Source organism: Magallana gigas, chromosome 7 (assembly GCF_963853765.1).
Source record: "Magallana gigas chromosome 7, xbMagGiga1.1, whole genome shotgun sequence".
Classification (NCBI taxonomy): domain Eukaryota; kingdom Metazoa; phylum Mollusca; class Bivalvia; order Ostreida; family Ostreidae; genus Magallana; species Magallana gigas.
Window position 1 is genome coordinate 26,400,974 of NC_088859.1, and position 20,523 is coordinate 26,421,496.

The following is a 20,523-nucleotide window of genomic DNA, read 5'->3' on the forward strand; positions in this document are numbered from 1 at the left end:
TGAAAAATGAAAGTTGAATCAGGGGTACTAAGGCCAAAACAATTTTCTTCCAGCCCTGGGCGCCGCCATATTGGCAGCCATTTTGTTTTTAAAAAGTTAGTTCGATCATTGATTGACTGGTACTTATCGATGTTTATTGCCCCTAGACTCAATTAAAATGTTCCAGTGTTTCAAAAGAAGGTAATTTGAATTGAAGGAAATTAAAAAGGAAACCAGATAAGTTTCAATAGTGCTTCAATCAAGAAACACGACTTGTTCTATGTATGTCTTGTCAAATTATCAGTTGAACATTAACGTCAAGGAACTGATCTTTAAGATTCTGAATAAAGTATTCAATTTTATTACATTGGCATTCATATAAATTAAATTGATGAACAATGAAAGAAGAAATTAAAAAAAAAATCGGAATCACGTAAGTCTCTTCGGCTATTTCCGAAGACGTTTTACGTCTGGAATATGACGTCATAATGTAGACTGAGCACGCGACGTTTAGTTTAACTTTGACGAATGATTTGAGTAATAGGCAAACATGCTGGCGGATCCTACTGTGTGCATTTTAAATAGATATTATTCAAAAATCAAACTGCACTGTGTTAAATCTGCGCTCGGTCCAACGGTCACACCGTTTACATATTAATGCTTATTAAGAGAGGTTACAAATTCTAAGTTGCAGTCTTGAAATTTATGAGAGGGTGTATCTGTGTTATTTCTAGTTCTGAAATAAATTGTTTTAGTTTTGGAAAGATTAAACTTCAAAGTCACTTGTTGGACCAAGCTTCGAGATTTTAATGAGATTTGAAAGACCTTAATTAAGATTATATTCAATATCATTTACATTCATTGGTTGCAGAATGTTAAGACATGTATCTAAAATTATTTTATAAGAAATAACATTGAACCCGACACAAGGCACAATTATGTATATTAAGAAATCTTGAATTCGTTAATCGTTACTGACTTCGCTTTGATACATATAAAAATATTTAAAAAAAAAAAAAACAGTAGCTATAATATACTGAATAAAATCAATGATTTTATTCAGTATATTATAGTGACCGTTTTTTTTTTATATGATATGTATCAAAGCAAAGTCAGTAAATCATTAAAAAATTATTTCTTATTATTAAATATCAATATAAATTATATGAATCATTATCCAGGCTATAGCGCTTTTTTCAGCTTTGTAGGTAGACCTGATTTGAAAGAGGTGAATCTAATACTGCTTTTATGTCTGCTAGTAGTTACTGTTTCATTTTAATCTACGGGGCCCAAATTGTACAGATATCAATATACAGGAATTAATTAAAACTGTGTAGTATCAGTTTAAAGGTATATATAAAGGAAGGACATATTTGAGTTTTACAGATGCGTGCTGTGTATCATGATGTTTGTAAAAATAAAACCTTTTTACCGAGTGTTGACTTCAATGAACGTCACCGTCGTAAGAAATCCTTTATTTGTATATTTTGTAAATTTAAACAAAACAAAACGTTTTCAACACAGCTGCACGTAGAGGAGCAACAACTATTGATACAGCCTACTACAATGTACAATCTACATATCAAAATCAGGGTGTTTTTTTCGTTATTTGCTACATGTATAAAGTATAGTATCTCTCTTACTAAAATTGTTCTACGACATAATTATTTTGATCTGATTGATTCAATAAATACAATGATGCCTTTATCTATATGGTCCTTGTGAACATATTCATTGATGTTAGACTCAAATGACCTAAGTTTAGGAGGCGTTGATCTAATGTTTATATTTTGTAGGAGTCAGAAAAAATAGATGAATCGTTGTAACCTGATTGACTTCAAATTTGTAATTTGCAGGAAAACTTTAACATAACATAATCAGTTAAATGAAGTAAGACTTTGATCAAGAACAGGATTACATAATATGAATGATATATTTATTCAAATTCATCTTATTCATGGTACAAGTTAATTTATGATACAAAAATATAAGCAACATTTGATAATTTTGTAGACAGTTGATATGTTTATATAAATTCCAACACCTGTCATCAAAACACCGACTACTGTAATTTCGGGAATATCTATTAGGTTGATACTTCCCCCTGAAGCCTGGTCTTCGACCTATATTATGCGTCGACCTATATAGCGGTTTTTGGGACATATTTGTGGAACCTGTCAAAGATTCACACAATCATTGTGGACTTCTATAACATGTTTGTTACTACAATTTATGTACCACTGTTTTATGGATGATAGCACTATTAACAATGCAATAGCTGTGAAACAAAAGTATCAATGAGCAAGATATGTTAAGTAAATGTTACATAAATATCAATTACTTTTCGAGTACAAAAAAGAACAACATCTAGAAAAAAAAGCACAAAATTAGTACACCATTATTACACAACTCTTTTAACAAGTCAATGGAATAACCTCTCCTCTTCCATGATCTCGTTACGAATGTCTGTTAGAAGATAACCCAATTTGTTTTTCCCTCGCCAGGTAAGGCGACAGTGAGCTTTCTCGTTTTTGGCCCCCAGTCCAATACCCCACAGTCGATCTCTGGGTGACGCTTCAACCAAGATGCGAGGAAAAGTGTTGATTAACTCCCTCTTCAAGTGTTCATTTTCTGTAAACTGATTGAGAAAGACAGTCAAGAAAATATGTTATACATGTATGATATACATTTGATATGTAGTGCATATATGCTATTATCATATACCTAAAATATTTCAATCATGAGTTTGCATTAAGGCACATACAGTTGAACTTCAGTATCTCGAACACCGATACTAGTATCTTGAATACAATGGATATGCCAAAGTGATTTTTAAGTCCCATACACTTAAACTTTGAGTATTTTACTCTTGATATCTCGAATACTTGGATATCTCGAAGTTTTTAACCAGTCCCATCTAGTTTGAGATAACAAGGTTTGACTGTATATGAATATTTGATGCATGTCAACTATGTGACCTCCCTGCTTAGAATGAAATACAGTCAATATTAATTAAACTAATTAGTAACATGGGGAAATCTGTCGATGTGAGAACAAACTGGGCTTCCTTTTGTGTGAATAGTATCCGTAATCTATTTGTCAACCATAAATTTATATACACACCCCAGGGGCGATCCTGCCTAGAAATAATTGTTTCCAATTTCTTTCAAGTATTTTTTCACTTCATAATTATCAAATAATCAAAGTATGATGCTTGTAGTCTCCATAGTGCATATCTGTAAATTAAAGAGCAAATAACTTCCTATCTTGAAATCTGCAGGAGGAGTTATCTGGACAAATGGTCGTTCATTTGAACACATTCCTCTGTTAAATATTGATACTTATTCATTAAAATCATGTCTAAGTATACTGAGTATTAAGCCCATACATATCTGTTATACATCCAGATTCATTGAATCTGGGGCAACATTGTATTATGAATCGGATACTTTATGGAGTTGAACATGCATGTACTTATACATAGTTATCTTGTTTGAATTATATAAATTGGATCAGTCTATGTCATAAAATATTGATGGTGGAATATATTGCATTTAAAGATCAAACTTCATTTGACTTTATTTGTCAGATCACAGGAACATTTTAATAAGAAAATTTTGACCACCACCTTAGCTTTGAGTCCTCTCTTCATAATTTTTTCACTTCTTGCACCCCAAATATCAGGATTAAAATTCTGGACTTTCCTCCCAAATTTCTTCATTTGCAGTGGAACTTTTGCCTTCATTATCTCTCCAGCATGGAACCGATCCCGAAACAACACTAAGGGAAAAAAGCTCTGTTAAATACAATGTCACATAGTTTAAATGAAAAATTAATAAAATATTCTAATGTTCTTGAAACTGGGTTGAATGAATGTATATAGTCTCCATCAGACTGAATGATTAAATGAAGGTTAAGAAGGAAAAAAAGATGTAGAGATGCATGGAGTTACACAGTGATGGTGCATATACAAACAAATATGTAAAATAAAATATTAAAATCATATTGGTCACTTCCATTTAAAAAGATTCATGGATAGTCCTAAATTGCAAAAAAATTCTAAAAATTGATTAAATTCACTTTGAGGTTTTAGTATAGTCTTAGTCTACATTATAGTGTCTTTGAGTTTGGAATTTTTATTTTCAATTTTATTAAGGCTGGAACAATTAATTAATCTATTGACTGTATTCAGTGAAAATATGTTTTAACAAAAAAATTTCTATAGTTATGAATAATTTTCAAGATTTGATATTTATTCAGTCGTGGGTTTAAAATTTTGCGCCCTCAGGCCAAGGTATTACTTGAAGAAATTTGTTTTGATGTCGTAAAATGCTAAAGCAGAGTAAAATCTTCAAATATACAGATTATCATGTAAGTACGTTTTTATTTTTTAAAAATAATTTGACGTAATAATTGACAAAAATAAACGTCAAGTATTTTTTATTGCAGCGCCAATAATTAAAATTGAAATAATAATTTGCAAAATAAAAACATCTGCGTGATCATTTCATGTTCTGTGTGAGGGGGAACAAGATATTTTTTTATCTATTACAAATAAAATCATATTTGATTCATAAACATCCTTTTATTCTATACAGTTCTATATGTATTTAAAGTTGCTGGAAAGACACATTTATAGCACAAAACTGTTAGGACAGATAGCATAAAACCTATAAGATCAATTTTGTTTTAATTTGACAAAATGTTTACTGATACGTTAATCTTCCATTGCTGAAAATTAAAAGAAAATTGTATTCTTGTAATTTTTTCCTATTTAATGCTATATAAAATGTTGGGGATGATTTGGACAAATGACCAAAATTTGAGCATGGTAAACAGATAAACTATCCAGTCAATTTACATTGTGTTTAGCAAATACTTATAGTTTGCCATATAAGTTGACCTTTCACTGGAAAAAAAAAAAAGGAAATCGCATGTTTGAAACATTTCCCCCCTGAGACTCCTTAAAAACAAGTATTTTTACTTCTCAGAGAGGGCCCCATGTGCACAGGAGGACAAAATAAAAAATCAAACCTGAGACACCAATTATAAGTATTTTTCTCAAATGTTACAAATTATTAGACAGTTTTGCATGTAACTGATTTAAAAATATAAACTCCATTTAAAATGCTGTTAACTGTAGTTGCTAATCTCACCTGCTTTTTGATGCATCATGAACTGTTCGCTGCATGTGTATGTCTCCCCATCCACTGTAAATCGAGCAGGATGGAAATTGCTGAAGGGAGCATCTTTACCAAAAAAGAAACAGAAGTGTTCCCTTTTATCCAACCTCTTGTCTTGCTGAAGAAGTTTCAAACTATATTCCTTTCTCCATGACCTTGAGTTGTCTGTTTTTTTTGGTATGTCAAAGGAAATAGGTGAAAATCTTGTTTCCTTTTTATCTTTTTTCTTTTGTGGGGTTCCTTTTTGGGACAAATTTGTTGTATCATTTTCCATTTTTTGTTTTTGTGGTGTCTTCTTAACTGCTGTACTATTCAAAGTTTCCCGAGATTTCTGAGGACTATTTGAGCTATTGTTCCCATGAGATTCGATTACTTTCTCTTTCCCTGGACTTTTACTCTCAGAGCGATATCTGTCTCTTGACCTTTCTCTTCTTTCTCCGGAATGGGTCCCTGATTTTTTATTTGAATGCTTCCCTGATCTTTCTTTTGATCTTTCCCTTGATCTATTTCTTTGATGTTTCCTTGGTGATCTGTCTTTTGCATCTTCTCTTGATCTGTCTCTTGATCTTGATCTTGACTTTCTCTGTGATCTGTCTTTTGAATGTCCCCCTGATTTTTCTTCTGGACTATCCTTTGATTCATTTCTTGGACGTTTCCTTGGTGTGACAATTGGATCTTCCATTGGTCGTTTTCTTGGGGTCTCATTTGATCCATCTTTCCTGGTCTTCCGATCAGTTGGGGATTTTCCCTTTTCACTAGAACCTTTGTTATGCTGCTCCATACCTTCATCATCTGATTCTGAATTTTTTCTAACATTTTTTTTTCTGTAACTTTGACCCCTTTTGGGAGTTGAATCATTTGATTCCCTGTGCTCACTTTTATCTCCTGAATTTATATCTTTAGGTTTTGAACTTTTCTCTGAACTTTCTTGTGGCTGCTGTTCCTTGTCATTCATATTATCTATTTTTGATCTGGACTCTGTTACAAATGTTTCATTTATTATTTCTACATTTTGTTCTGGAGACCTCTTGACAGGGGTTGTTTCCCTTAAGTTTTCAGACAGGAGCGCTGCAGTGTTACTCTGAGCTGATTCAGTTACCATAGTATCTGCCATTTGTACTATTATTTCTAATAATCAAAATTCTGAAAAATTAAATTGCAAGAGTTTACTTGTTATGTTAAATTTGGCTGATAAAAACGTTTTTTAACTTATGGGGCCTGAAATATTCACTTATACTAATGATTTCATATCCAAACAGTTTTTTGTGAGCTAGATATACGGTATTACCTGGTAATAATATTATACATATTTGTCATTCTTTTAATTAATTTTGAATCAATCTACATGTATATTCACAGAATCAAGACCACTATTAACATATATCTGCATATGTTTGTGTGCAACAAAACTGTGGGAGGTCAAAAAGCCAGATAAATGATTTCAAAGAGCCATATTTGGCTGACTAGTCAGCAATGTAATAGAGAGGCCTTCTTCACATTGCTTTTTGACACAACTACCCAAAGGCCAAGCTCCTGTTAAACTAGTTCTATATTGAGATTGTCACACTGGTTCAATTACTAGACCCATAGCCCAGTTGGTACCTGACTAGAGATTCAGGGGCACTGGGTTAAAATCCTGATCTGGTTCGTCATTATTCCTCCCTTACCGTTACATTTGGTGATGTGCCACCTTCCCTGAACTGAAAAGTTCATTAACTCCATGCAGCCAGGGGCCAGGGGAAAGAACATGGGATATTAATCTTTGAAGGTGGAGATTAGTTGGGTGGTTGGGGAGTTGGGGCAGGGGTGTGATGGTCATTAATTGATAATCATTGCTGGCACCAGAAGCTAGGTTGGTAGAGCACCTGACTAGAGATTTAGAGGGGACCAAATGATTTGAGCATTGTGCATATACATATAATTTATTTATGGAGTTTTATATATATTTACATTTTCCAGTGTCTTCGCCTGTGATAACACTACGTATCGATTTTGTACTCTATAACCCATAATACAAATGACGCCAAATCGAGGCGCCAGCGGGGTTTGCTTATCTATCATTTAAATATATAATGGTACGATGGCTTAAAATTATATACTGGTAAATATAAGTAATAAGGAATCATTCTTTGAATATTATGAGATGATAATTTCGGTCGGGGTGTGATCAAATCTATCATAAAGCCCTTTGGGCTTTATTGGATTTGATCACGCCCCGACCAAAATTATCACCTCATAATACTAAAAGAATGATTCCTTATTCCTTATATAATTTATCATAACTGTTACAGTTACTTGATTCAAAGGGTAAATGGATCACGTCGAGCTGCCAGGCCTGGATCATCAGATCAACACGATGCAATAAGCATTAGTTGGATCTGATGAGCCATGCCTGGTAACGAGACAAGATCCGGCTCTTTGGTTCAAGTTACTGTTACAATGATAAATTTATTATATATCCTTGTCCATTTTAAAGTTTTAATGGGATATATTGTATGACATTTACTTATACAACTATGCTTTTTTGAAATGAACTCTTTTAAAACGCGCTAACTATACAGATGTTAATTAATGTGTACTCCGTCAACAGTTTCAGAGATTGGTAATATGGAATCGGAAAAGCACAAAATGGAATCCGGAAAATCAGATAACACTCTGTAAAATTGACGGCATCAATTAATGGGTGTATACCTTAATAAAGTACACCAATTTAAGAATGCATACATGTCCCTGATACCACATGCAAGAAAAAAACCCAAGAGCAACATCATTTGCAGTATATTAGATACAATCTAATTGACAAGACCGTTTCTCAAATATTTCATAGATTTAACATGTAGATTTAACATACCGGCAAAAAATAATTATTTACAATCCGACATTGACAGATCCAACAAATAAAATCAATATTGCGAAGCTGCTGTGAAGTATTCACCATTAATAAGTATATATTCTTATTATACAATTAAACTGTCAAATTATACCTATTCTTTCTGGAGAATTGACAGAAAAATAATCCATACAACCATTGGTGTTAAACAGGCGCAGATCCATTAAATCAATATATTGCGAATCTGTTGTGAAATAGTCACGGTTCTATATATAGAATTTATGACGATACAAGATATTCATATTTTACATATTTAAGGTTATATTGTACCTATTTTTCAGGAGAATTTTCTTTAAGCTGACCAAAATTCTGTGCAAAGTGTGCGCTCTGTGACGTCGTAGCAGGTGGTTTCCACGAGAACAAAACGAAAGTAAACAGGAAAATCAAGCAAGTTCAACAAGAACCCAACTCGGTAAGTTTTGTTAATCGTTTAACCCTAGAATATTAAATTTAACAGACAGGTAACCGAATATAAATAATTAGAGCTTGATCAAAGGCTTGGGAAGCCACAAGAAGGAAGAAAGAATTTGTTTACAGTGAGTAACAAAGCGATAATACTTTCGCTTTCGATTTTACTCCCGCATACACAATATGCGATAATCAAAACTTACCTAATCAACTTACTCCTCAGCTTCCAGCATTTTTATCACTACATGTACGTATGCATGTTTATGTTGTAGAAATGGATGAACAAGATCATGAATCAAGTACTTCTCAAGACTTGTTGAAAGACTTGGAACAATTGAAAATGGATAATGATATTAACAAATTCGATGAACTAACGGTTTTAAAGGCGCCTACAGCTAAACATACCAGTAACAGCATTGATGATAATGAAATGGAAGAATCAGAAGGAGTGGGATATATTAAAGATCAGCCAAAGAAGCCTCATACAGAAGGAAGTGACCTTTATTTGCCAGAGGGAAACAGCAATAAAAACCTACTACAGGAAGATAATGTTCACGTCGACCCCAAAAATTTCAGTGAAACTAAACTGGAGGAAAATGAAGTATATAATCCGAAAAAAGCTGAAGAACAGGAAAAAGACAATGTACATAATAAAGAGGGAGACATTCTTCAAGAGCTTAATATGGAAGACGGTGAACATAGGGATGTACACGAAGAAAATAAAGGAGCATCAGGGATAAGTGAAGAAAATTGGCACGTCCCACCATCTTACAGTGACGTCAGACAGGACTCTGAAGCAGTGTTGCAACAAAAATTAGAAGAGATAGAGGGAAAAGAAGATGAGAAAGTTGAGAAGGACAAGAGATTAATGGACGATAAAGTTCAATGGAGATCTCAGAGCAGAGAAAATAATAAGAAACCAGAAAATGTGGGGCATGGGAAACCCAGATCAGGTAGACAAAGACCAGGACTCGATAGGCCGTATGGTGGACATGAAAGGCAGTCCCATGATAGGAAAGACAGAGAAAGGAGACAACATGCACAAAATCATTGGGTAGAATATAAGCCTGATCAGGAAAGGTACAGTGCAGCACAACATTCAAGAGAGAAGCCAAAGGGGGATAGAAAACATAAAAATGAAGGAAAGAAATTTTGGGACAGTGGTTTACCTGATGAGAGAGACAAATATGAATACTTTTGGGGGAATAGGTCTGTCTTCAGTCAGTGGTATCCATGTAAGTTTGAGATTGATGGAAAATCCTACAATTGTGCAGAACAGTACATGATGCATCAGAAAGCAGGTATGAGTTTTCTTAATGCCTCTATTTGTATATTAAGTATTAATTCTTATATGAATTCTCTATTTTTATATACAGCCAAACTCGTTTAACAAATACAACACTAAAATTTTGTAATGGCCCTTGGGGCGGCAGCAGATGTGAAAAAAAAGCTCTTAAAAGTTATGGCTATTAATTGTAAATGTCATATTGATTTTAGAATATGTCTCATATTCAAACATAAAGACAGTGGTATTAAAAAACCGAGTTTAAACACTTCTCTTAGATATGAGGTTTAGTTGTTAAATTTAATGATAAAATCTATGAAAAGCTCTATGTATGGTTTCATAAAATTTGATCATACGTATGACTAACCAACTTCATATCACAATGAAGTTTTTATAAACTTATAAAACCGGTACGGCGTACCGGTATGTATTTCTTTTATAATAAAGAATACAACTAGAGGAATGTTTGTCATCATATCACTTTCAAAATTATGTGAATAACTGATATTTGGAATTTTTTAAAATCTATTTTGCAGTATTAATGGATGATATGGAGAGGGCAGAAATAATCATGGCACTAGATGACCCGCGTGAGATGAAGAAACAAGGACGATATGTTGAGAACTTTGATAAAAAAAAATGGGATAAACATTGTCAGGATGTTGTTGAAAAAGGAAACATAGGAAAGGTATCTAACACAAAATACTCTTACCTTTATTTGAAAAATTAGGAATTAACATAATCAGTAAAGAACTCTCATATTTGTGTTTAGTAGTTTTTTTTATCAATTCAATGCTTACATTAAAATGGACTGTATAGTTCAGGCATGTAGCATCGGGGGGGGGGGGGGGGGGCAGAGGAGAGGGGGCCTGCCCCCCCCCCCCCCCCCCCCCACTTTTTCTCGCAGCTACAAATTTTTTAAAATTTACATATAAAAAATTGAATTATCATGGAGTTGCCCCCCCCCCCCCCCCCCCCCCCACTTTTTTGTTTTTGGGAGCATGTAAAAAAATTAATATGAAAGTAAGGAAATTAGGATTAAAGTTATATACTACGCACATTGTTGTTAGTAATAACTATGTATTTGGTCTTTATTAAACAAGTTGTTAATTTCCTTTCGTTAAGCTTTATTGAGGGGATAGAAAACACATGATTGGGATTAAAATCCTAGCTATACCATTGCAAATTTTAATGAAGCCTTGTGCAATAATTCCCATTGTATAATTTCTTTTTATTGATGGACATATATTGTCTTTTTTTTTTCAAAGTTTTCGCAAAATGAAGAGTTGAAGGAATGGTTGCTCAGAACATTTCCTAGAACACTGGTAGAAGCTAGCCCAATGGACAGAATCTGGGGTATAGGATTAGCCAAAGAGGACCACAGGGCCTGGAATAAACAGACGTGGAGGGGTCAAAATCTACTTGGACAGATTTTAACCAGAGTGAGGGACAATTTAATGGAAGGGAAAAATCAAGAAATGGGTAGAAAGGAGGGAAAAGGCCCAGTCAAAGGAACACTGAATAAAGGGGAGCAAGAAGTGGGTAGACAAGGAGGAAAAGGTCCAGGCAAAGAAAGAACTAATAAGGAAAGATGGTAAAATGGGGAAAGGAGTTCCAGTCAAAGAAACCATGAATAAAGGGGAGCAAAAAGGAGGAAGAATGGGGAAAAAAGGTCCAGTCAAAGGGAGATATTCAGAGAATAACAAATCGACCCCTGTCTGATGTAAAAGTATCATGATAGATATGTAGTAAAAGACATAAACGGGGTATTTGATTGATCGATTTCTGGGCTACAAAGGGAAGTTACATGTACTAGCATTTGGTTTCTCAAGGCATGTCCAGGATCTATCATTTGAATGAGGCTTAGGGAATTGTCTTTGTGGTTATCCCTAAAATTTGGTGATACATGTATGTTAACTACATGAGTGTACAAAAAGTGTCCATTCTTTTCATGCCTGCGTTCTAAAGGTCTATCATGAAAAGTTTTTGTAGGACTTAAAAGACGTTTTTAAATAATTAGATATCTTGGTTTCTTTTTCATAAACCAAGAAATTTGTGATTGTTCAAGAATTGTCCTCAATCTTTTTGTATAAATTGGCTTTGTTGTGAAGCTAAACTGGTGCTGAAAATGATATCCATATATATTTGTCTGTGTTGAGCAATCATGCATATCTATTGTTCCTTATTATGAAGTTATCAGTTTCGATTGTCATGTCTTAAACTATGATTAATTTATAATAATATATCATTCCATGCTTTTATTATTAGGAAAACCTAATTTCAAAAAGTATTAACTCAAAAATTTATTCTGTAGATACATATGATTTGTCAAAAAAAATATGCTAAGAACACAATAAAAAGATATTTTTTTTATTAGTTACTAGTTCTGCAATTCTTTTTTTCCCATTTTTTTTAAATTTGAAAAGGTGTGGTTTTAAAACATTACCTTGACCAATTTTTTGTACTTATTGAAGAAAACTATACTTTTTAAAAATTCTTTTTCATGTACATATTTCATAATATTTATGTACTTATTCATGATACAAATGATAAAGAAATTCACAGTAAAACATTTTTCTCTTTTGTTGCTAAATACACAATTATAAAAAGGTTGAAAAAGAATTTAAATGTTATATACATATAGCTGGCAACTGAAAACTACGAAAGCACAACATCATTAATGAAAAAGTAAAAATATTTAATCCATAAATACAAGATAATTAGTTTAAAAAAAAACCACCTCCTTATAACAAGTATCACTTTAAAGGGGCATGGTAACGATTTTGGTCTTTTATTTTAATATTTTTATTGTATACAATGCTTTAGAAATGCTCTGACATTCAAATTTTGGTTGATCAACCAAAATTTGAATGTCAGTCTTAGAGATAAAAGCACGATACAGAGCTCACAATCTTCTGTAATGTAAACAAGGCTCGTGCCCTGTTTTTATATACAAAGTTCCTTTTCAATCAGATTTATCTCTCTTCTAATTCGTATTAAGCATAAATAAACAGTTTCCAACGTTTATCACATTCATTTTAGGTCTAAAACTAAAATTTCACTTTAACATTCAAAACGTAAACAAAACCACCACGTAAGCTTTGTTTACATAACAAGGAATTGTGAGCTCTGTATCTCGTTTATAACACGACGGTTGACACTCAAATTCTAGTTAATTATTAGAAATGCCTTTCTAAGTAATTGATCCTTTTTGCTTAAATTCATCATCATTTTACCAAAAAGAAGTAACAAAGCGATAACGTTCTCAAATTTTAATATTTCCTGCTTAAACATCAACTCCAATGTAAAGCAACTTTGCTTTTACCGCTTCCGGTATAATTGATACTGACTCTTTGGAAATAACCGCATATCTTTTTTAAAATCTTCATGGGAATGTTTGCCTCAAACAGACAGCAAATGAAAATAGGCATATTGCCACTTTTTCTTTTCTCCCATGTACTCGTTCGCGATTTTATATTTCCGCGATTTTATGCAAAACCGTTGAATCGCAATATTAAGTACTGGCGTAAAATAAGGAATCTACAGTAATACACCAACAAAAACATATGCCTTGAAAAGGGGGGCGGTCCTTCTCGAAACTTCTCAAAGACCTGGACCCGACAGTGATCAAAATATAATAAATGGGCTTTGTATAACTAATCACATAATGATATGTATAAATAAAATAATACACTTTATTTCATTTAACTCAATGTGTACAGTTTTTTGGAGCCCCCCCCCCCCCTCCCCCCCCCCCCCCCCCTTCGCAAATTATGTTTATAGACATTCGCATTACAACAGTAAAATAACTTTATTTCGCATAGCAACACCATTTCGATCCGTAAATAAACACATCAATTTTGAAATATTTTTTGTATTTAGATGGTTAAGGGCTAAAAATAAGAGTAAGACATAATAAAAGAGAATGCTAAGCATTATTTTAAAATATTAAGTATTTTGAAATTAAATAGTACACACGGGCACATTTGCAGCTGGCAGCTGATTTACAGAATGCACGTATAAATAAAATACGTCAATAGAGAATAGAGCCTTTATCGGAACCAACGGCACAAATTGTTACCACTGGCAATCAGGTGATGGTACCACTGGAAATACCCTGAAAGCATCTTATGTGTTTATGACTGACATATTATACCGTCAACTCCTTCAGTACTATATATTTACATCTACCAAGTATTATTACCTCTATTTCTTACGAAAACTTATAGTTAATTCATAGCCGCCCTGGTTATCGATTGGTCGAAACGTACAGCGACCTAAGAAATATCACAGACTGCACGAAATAATCATGATGTCAGACTCAAAGTCTTGCAGGAGACTGTTTGGCTGTTTCTTTTTGCTAACGTACTTATGTACGTTAACAGTAATTTAGTGTAGTTTTACTTACTTTTCATAATCAATTTATTAATTGGTGAAAAGAAAGATGTTAATATAAACAATAAAATGCTTTCTTTGATGATTCATGCGGGTTATGAAGGTAGCGATCATTGCAGAATTTTTTTTTTTTTTTTTTACATATTCCGCTAACGCAGGTTATGTACTTTTTCTGCAATTTCGCTACCTTCATATCCCGAATGAATCACCAAAGTTTAAATAAATGCCCCCCCCCCCAAAAAAAAAAAACCCAGATAAAAAGATTAAATACACCTACGAAAAATCCATGGTGGTGGCGTACATTTTATAAACCTCTTTGAGTATTTCTTTTAAACTTTATTCACGAAAACGCCAGCAACATAGTTCATGTAATGTTTTCATTCCGGTTAAAACAAATGGAACATGACCACGTCAAGAGGCGAAACAGAAAGTAGGTTTAGGCAATGATCTGAAAAGGAGGAGGACGATGACACCAGAGGGAGGCCAGTTTGGGCTTGAAGCACTTATAGAGGAAGGATCATATGGCACAGTCTTTGAATGCTTTGACAAAAGGGATGGAAAGAGGAAGGTATATCACCAATCACAGTCTTTTGTCAACTGACTATTTAAGAGTTATGAATTGTTGTCAATGGTCCCAGAAATCATTTATATTATAATTATTAGTATCTTTCACACTTGTATACAATGTAGAACCTGAATACTTGCATCCGGTACTAAGAGTTCTTTGTCAATATATATAAAACGATAATGACAAGACACTGTCTTTTTACTTTCGGTTTAAGTTGCATTCATTTGATAGATATCCTAGTTACTGTACCTCGATGTGTTGTGTGTACACGTGCTCTCCTCGTCATATTTACATGTACAATGCCATTTGTTGGATATGGAGCATACGGCTCAATGATCAATAAACCAAAGGTCGCTGGTTTGAACCCAGCTGTGGTCACTAATGTAGCTATGCGTTGTATATTTAGACAAGACTCTTTATTTACATTGTCGAAGTTCATCCAGTTGCAACAAGGCATCGGCTTACGCTCGGTTGGGATGTTTTACCGGCGATGAGCTTGTGTTCTATCGGATTTTTCCAGGGGGTGTCCCATCCAGGGGAGTCAAAGCCTCTCATACATATATATTTAGGTTTCATATAAATTTCTATTATCCAATCTGTCGAAAAAGGTCAAAGGATAATTTTGTCATTGAAAATAGGTTCAGATTTACATTTTGTTAAACAAAATATTTGTTTTAAGGATGCTAACTACAACTTGAAATGGTCTCTGCAATTAACATAAAATTATTAATCTTGATTTAATATGATAGCTTTAATGGTGGATAAGACGAATACAAGTCAAACAGGCAGGAAAAAATGCAATTTTGGATGAGAAACTTTATTTTCGAAAGATTAATTCATTTAATGTGAACAAAAGCCACAGACGGATTCGAACTCATGATCTGCGGTTCACAAGCCCGCTACTTTAACTACTGAGCTATGACTGTATTTACAACAAAATTGATTGATACAAACAATTCAATAAAACATTTAAATCGCAATATTGTAACGTAGTGTCCAAAAAAGTACAGGTCTTGGTGTAGTGAGGTACCTTAAAAGGTCATACATTCTAAAGACTAGTAACAACATGCTTTTACATCGTAATACCTTTTTTTAAGAATTGAAATGATATGCATGATCATAAATGTAGTATAAATGCAAAAGAAAACTCGATAAAACCCGAAATACTAGTACATAATCCACTTGTCCCTGGTAATATTGTTTTCTTAGACCATTGCTTTGGCTAAATCCAAGTAATATAATAAGCCCAAAGCAACATTTTTCATTTGGTTGTCCTTAGGATACGGTCGAATCAATTCTGTTTGAATGCAAGATTATTTTTAAACAAGCTTCATATTTACGAAAAGTGTTTGTATTAACAAAAAATTACCGTCTTGACATCTTTATTAAAGGTTGCCATGAAGAAGATAAACCTTAGCAAATTGTCAAAGAATGATCGTAGTTCAGCGGAAACTGAGGCCAGATTATTGACAACTCTACAGCACCAGTATATTCTGCATGCTGTGTCGACATTTCAGGAAAAAGAGACACTGTGTATAGAAACAGAGTTCTGTGATCATGGAGATTTAGAGCAGTATCTAAAGTCGAGGAAAGGAAAATCTCTAGAAGAACAACGAATTGTGGAATGGTTCAGACAGATATGTAGCGCATTAGAGGTAAATGCAATATCTCCCTTTTAGTACCGTGGTAAATACTAATGCAACATTCATGCAACAGGCGTTTGCATGACTTCTGCGATTAGCTGCTATTGTGCACAACATTTCTACCAGCTGCGCATGTACCAGAATTATCAGTACTTGTTTCTGTTCAGGGATCGGCTTGTGAATTTTTTTAAGGAAATGTGATACCAGTAAATCGTGGACACAAGATTTGATTTAATTCATTAAATTTAGTAATTTATCAAAAAATAAACATCCTAATTAATGTAAGGGCATTTTCATGGATGATCCGCGCCGCATGATTTTGATAAACTAAGTGATCAGCGCGTTTGGTGTGGTATTTAAGCTAAGTACGGGTAAGTTTTTGATTCATGTCAGAGAAAAATCAAGAGTAAGAATTAAATCTCAGTCGACTGTAGTTTCTTTTGGTTATAGTGTTCAAAGGCATGACGTTTTTTCGTCACGGTATGCACAAAAAATACAAAAGTTAATTTGCGCGATCGTCGATATCGCTAGACATGATATACTATATAGTGTCATGTTGTGAATTTTGAATTTACCAGGTGGCAGAAAATACAAAATATAGTACTTGTATTGTTGTAAAGAAGATGGGTGGATAAGGCGTGTAAAATGCCCATACGCGATCGGACAGTCTACTGAAAAATTAAAGTATCAATAAATCTGATGTGGTTTTTTTAAAGTCATTTAAAACAATATATATTTAACGAATCATTGATTTTTAACCTATAGGTATGTTCAATACTTGGAATATGTTGACTCAAACATGCGTATACGTATCAAAACCTGCAAATACTGTCATTTTTTAGAACTTCAAGGCATTTTCTTTTATAGAGTGGGTCTGTGCTCCATATTTTTCTCATAGTCTAATTAAGGTCTATTGGAAAACAAACGGATTTCTATCAACAAAAACGTGGAGAGATGACCAACTATACATTAAAAAAATATCATTTTGTATCCCAACAACTGAACGTTTTGAAAAAATAATACAAGTCCGGGTAGTTCGTGACCTTAGTCACACATAATATTTAAAAAGCCCACTTTGTTGTGTCTGAAATGGCTCAGTGGTTAGAGTACCTGGCATAAGCTAACCTTATATATCTAGGGTTTTTATGTTACGGGTTCGATACCACCAAAATTTCCAACAATATTTTTTTTCTTATTTATTGTTAAATATATCAAAAACTGACAATAGTTAGAAATTTTGCTTTTGCGAAGTTGTATTATAATATATTTGAATAGATTTAATTGGGGAAAAATAAATTTAAAATTGTATTTCACTACTAATCCGAATGGGCATTTGCGCCATCTTATTCCCCCATCTTCTTTGTATTTACTGCCGCCCGTAAAATTCAAAATTTACAACATGTCACTACATAGTACACAGGACGAGTAAACGAATGTCAATCATTTTTTAAACTCCCAATCTAGGGCCTCAATTCAGGGGAACACTGACCAAGTAAATCTGAAGACAGTGTTTATTTTCTCAATGAAGTGTTAGTAAAAAGAACGGTACAAGTAAAATGTTCTTATTTTACTTTTTTTTTTTTAATAATTTTAGTTTATTAACATATAATGTAGCTTAATTACATCAATGTGAATTCCGAATGTAATAAATCAATTCATCATTTTTCCATCAAAGATATGTTTGCAAAAATATCAAAGCCATAATTAATAATAGGGCTTTTATTTAAATTCAAATGCATGTAACAATGTTTGATTTTTTAAATAATGTTCTTAACATGTCTTTTAACATTTTACATTTATAATTGCATAGCTTTGAAAAGTTGTTTATCAAATCAAGATCGACTATAAATTGATAAAGCCCTCTTTTTTTTTTAAATCTGACATCTTTGTAAGTTTATGCATCCAAATATTTTTACAGTCCCCCAAAATCGATTCCATATGATAATCATGCATTGATGAAAACAAATTGAGAGATAAAATGTTATATGGTGTACATTGAGAATTTTTTTTTTAAAAATCTCAATGTTATTCACAAAAGATTGAATAATATTGTAGAAATGAATTCGCCCTGCATGAAGCCTGGTACAAAATCAACTTAATTTCCCATTATCTTTGTCACATGGTTTCATATTATTATACCTTTATTTGATGACACTCAGCAATTTTCTTTAAATCCAAAAATTTGACAATTAAAACCATATATTCGATATATCAATCAAACATCACTTCTTTCTTCTTCTCTTTCGAGTTACCCATTTGGAATTCTGAGCCGATGATATTAAAATGAAATATACCTAACACATTTACACATATTCTCATGAGGTGTAAAGATTGTTACTGAATATTTACCTATGGCAATGGTATTGATGACAAGATCAAGATCAATATGTTCTTTGTGATAATCTTATAGTATTTGCATGGAAGAAATGTCCTTCATCGGGATATAAGAACTCGGAATATATTCCTGACCGGAAAAGAAATGACAGCTAAGCTGGGAAACTTTGGTCTGGCCAAGTATGTTGATAAGCTTACCTGATTTATTGTTTTTCATATCTATCTATCTATCTATCTATCTATCTATCTATCTATCTATCTATCTATCTATCTATCTATCTATCTATCTATCTATCCAAACATCTTTGATTATATAGGGAGTTTAAAGTTAATTCTACGTTTAATGTTACCCGCACGCGTAGGTTAAGGAGAAATTTGGTTTTGAAAAAAAACCCTTCTATTTTGATTTTATTTGATTTAGTTTTATTATTTTAAAATACTGTAAACTGTAGAAATTCGAAATGTTTAGAGTTATGGACTATACATCAGATCTGAATGCTGAGTAGGGTTATCAGGAAAGATCACTATTAAAGAGATAACCTATATGTAGTTTGAATACAAACTGTATTTGTATTATTGAAATGAACAAAAATCATTCGTTTGAAAATTTTGTTTGTTTTAATTTTATCGCCCTGCCTCGTACGTTTGGTATTTTGAAACGTAGAATTGATTTTGGGCGGCCTTATTTCTGAAAATGAAAAAAATTACGCGACTTGACCCACAGTCAGTAATCACATGCGAGACTGGATATGGGTTTCTGATTATGTTTTGATTTTAAAAGTATTAATTGTAGAGTGTTAGAGAGTTTCAACAATGAAGATTTAAGCGTCCGTGATAGTCCTTATTACATGAATCCTGATGTCTTTGCTCACATACATTACAATTCTAAGGTACGTATATTTCATAATTTGGATAAAATTGTCCAGCATCACACAAGTGAACCTAATCAATCCAACACTCTGATTCTTTTTTCTTTTTACCATTTTTTACGCTACCCTACTTTGAGTGAAATATACAATCTTCAACTTTTTGACCTCTTAAATAACAATTTTTGAAAAGAACAAAAGTGTATGAAATTATTCTTAAATTTACTGTCTATTTTGATCGGAAGTACGTCACAGTATGGAGGTGTCCAATATCACCTTCATGCTTGTAAAATCTGCCATGATTGCCTTTAAAAAAAACTCCAAAATAAAGCTTTTAACTTTTTATAATGACATATATCTCTAAACCATTCAATATCAATTGCACATAAAAAATAGCAAACTATATTTGTCAAAAGGCGTGTTACATAGATGGAGCAGCATTTCCCCCCATTTATCAGAAGGTTACCAACTCTAACAACGACTAAGACAAGCAGGTTTTGATATTCATATAATTTGTAAACATCTTGTCAAAATTCTAGGTAAACTCTGAAATGCTTTAAGGGATTTCGAAGGGGCATCACGATTTTTGCCGACATTTTGTTTTCGTTTTAATGCTTAAAATATTTCAATGTGTATATCTTTTCATTTGCGGCAAAATGTCGAGTTATATGACATATGCAAAATTCACAATTCTTTGTTAATATGTAAACAAGGCTCATGCCATGTTTTTGTTTACGTTTGTTAAATATGCAATAAAAATTCTGTTTAAAGCAGAATTGGTTTTCCTTGCTAGTTTGTTATGAACTTGAATAAACAGTATATTCAATTTTTTCAACTGACACAGTTATATTTGATTTCAAATTTTGCTTGGTTATTCAAAATACTTTAATGAAACATCAAACTTAGCATCAAAAATGAACAAATGATATTTGAAAATTTTTGGCTCAGATGTATGACTACTTGGTTTAAAAA

At 32.9% G+C, this 20,523-nt stretch overlaps 3 protein-coding genes across 5 annotated transcripts in view; 2 read left to right on the plus strand and 1 right to left on the minus strand.

Moving 5' to 3' along the window:
• Positions 1-1,898: 1,898 nt before the first annotated feature.
• LOC105343234 (serine/threonine-protein kinase fray2) lies at positions 1,899-8,461 on the minus strand. Of its 2 annotated transcripts, none has more exons than XM_034456329.2 (4): positions 8,323-8,461; positions 5,136-6,305; positions 3,608-3,759; positions 1,899-2,617 (listed from the first exon to the last, which is right to left on the minus strand). In XM_034456329.2, the coding sequence occupies exons 2-4, from the start codon at positions 6,274-6,276 to the stop codon at positions 2,402-2,404; spliced, it is 1,509 nt and encodes a 502-aa protein (XP_034312220.2). In that variant the 5' UTR covers positions 6,277-6,305; positions 8,323-8,461; the 3' UTR covers positions 1,899-2,401. The 2 variants fall into 2 exon arrangements, with proteins under 2 accessions (XP_034312220.2, XP_034312221.2); XM_034456330.2 differs by lacking the exon at positions 8,323-8,461 and adding an exon at positions 8,147-8,242.
• Positions 8,325-20,523, plus strand: part of LOC105343244 (glutamic acid-rich protein-like) — a 33,954-nt gene continuing 21,755 nt past the window's right edge. Inside the window, exons 1-4 of one of the 2 annotated variants that reach the window (XM_066067589.1) lie at positions 8,325-8,464; positions 8,733-9,761; positions 10,282-10,433; positions 11,014-11,798. In XM_066067589.1, coding sequence (XP_065923661.1) covers positions 8,735-9,761; positions 10,282-10,433; positions 11,014-11,343 — 1,509 coding nt within the window. In that variant the 5' untranslated portion in view covers positions 8,325-8,464; positions 8,733-8,734 and the 3' untranslated portion in view covers positions 11,344-11,798. Of the gene's footprint in view, positions 8,465-8,732; positions 9,762-10,281; positions 10,434-11,013; positions 11,799-20,523 lie in introns of those variants that run through there. The other variant, XM_066067590.1, reaches the window with a different exon arrangement.
• Positions 14,506-20,523, plus strand: part of LOC105343204 (uncharacterized) — a 14,235-nt gene continuing 8,217 nt past the window's right edge. The window contains exons 1-4 of the mRNA XM_066067588.1: positions 14,506-14,708; positions 16,100-16,363; positions 18,762-18,865; positions 19,479-19,575. Coding sequence (XP_065923660.1) covers positions 14,607-14,708; positions 16,100-16,363; positions 18,762-18,865; positions 19,479-19,575 — 567 coding nt within the window. The 5' untranslated portion in view covers positions 14,506-14,606. The remainder of the gene's footprint in view (positions 14,709-16,099; positions 16,364-18,761; positions 18,866-19,478; positions 19,576-20,523) is intronic.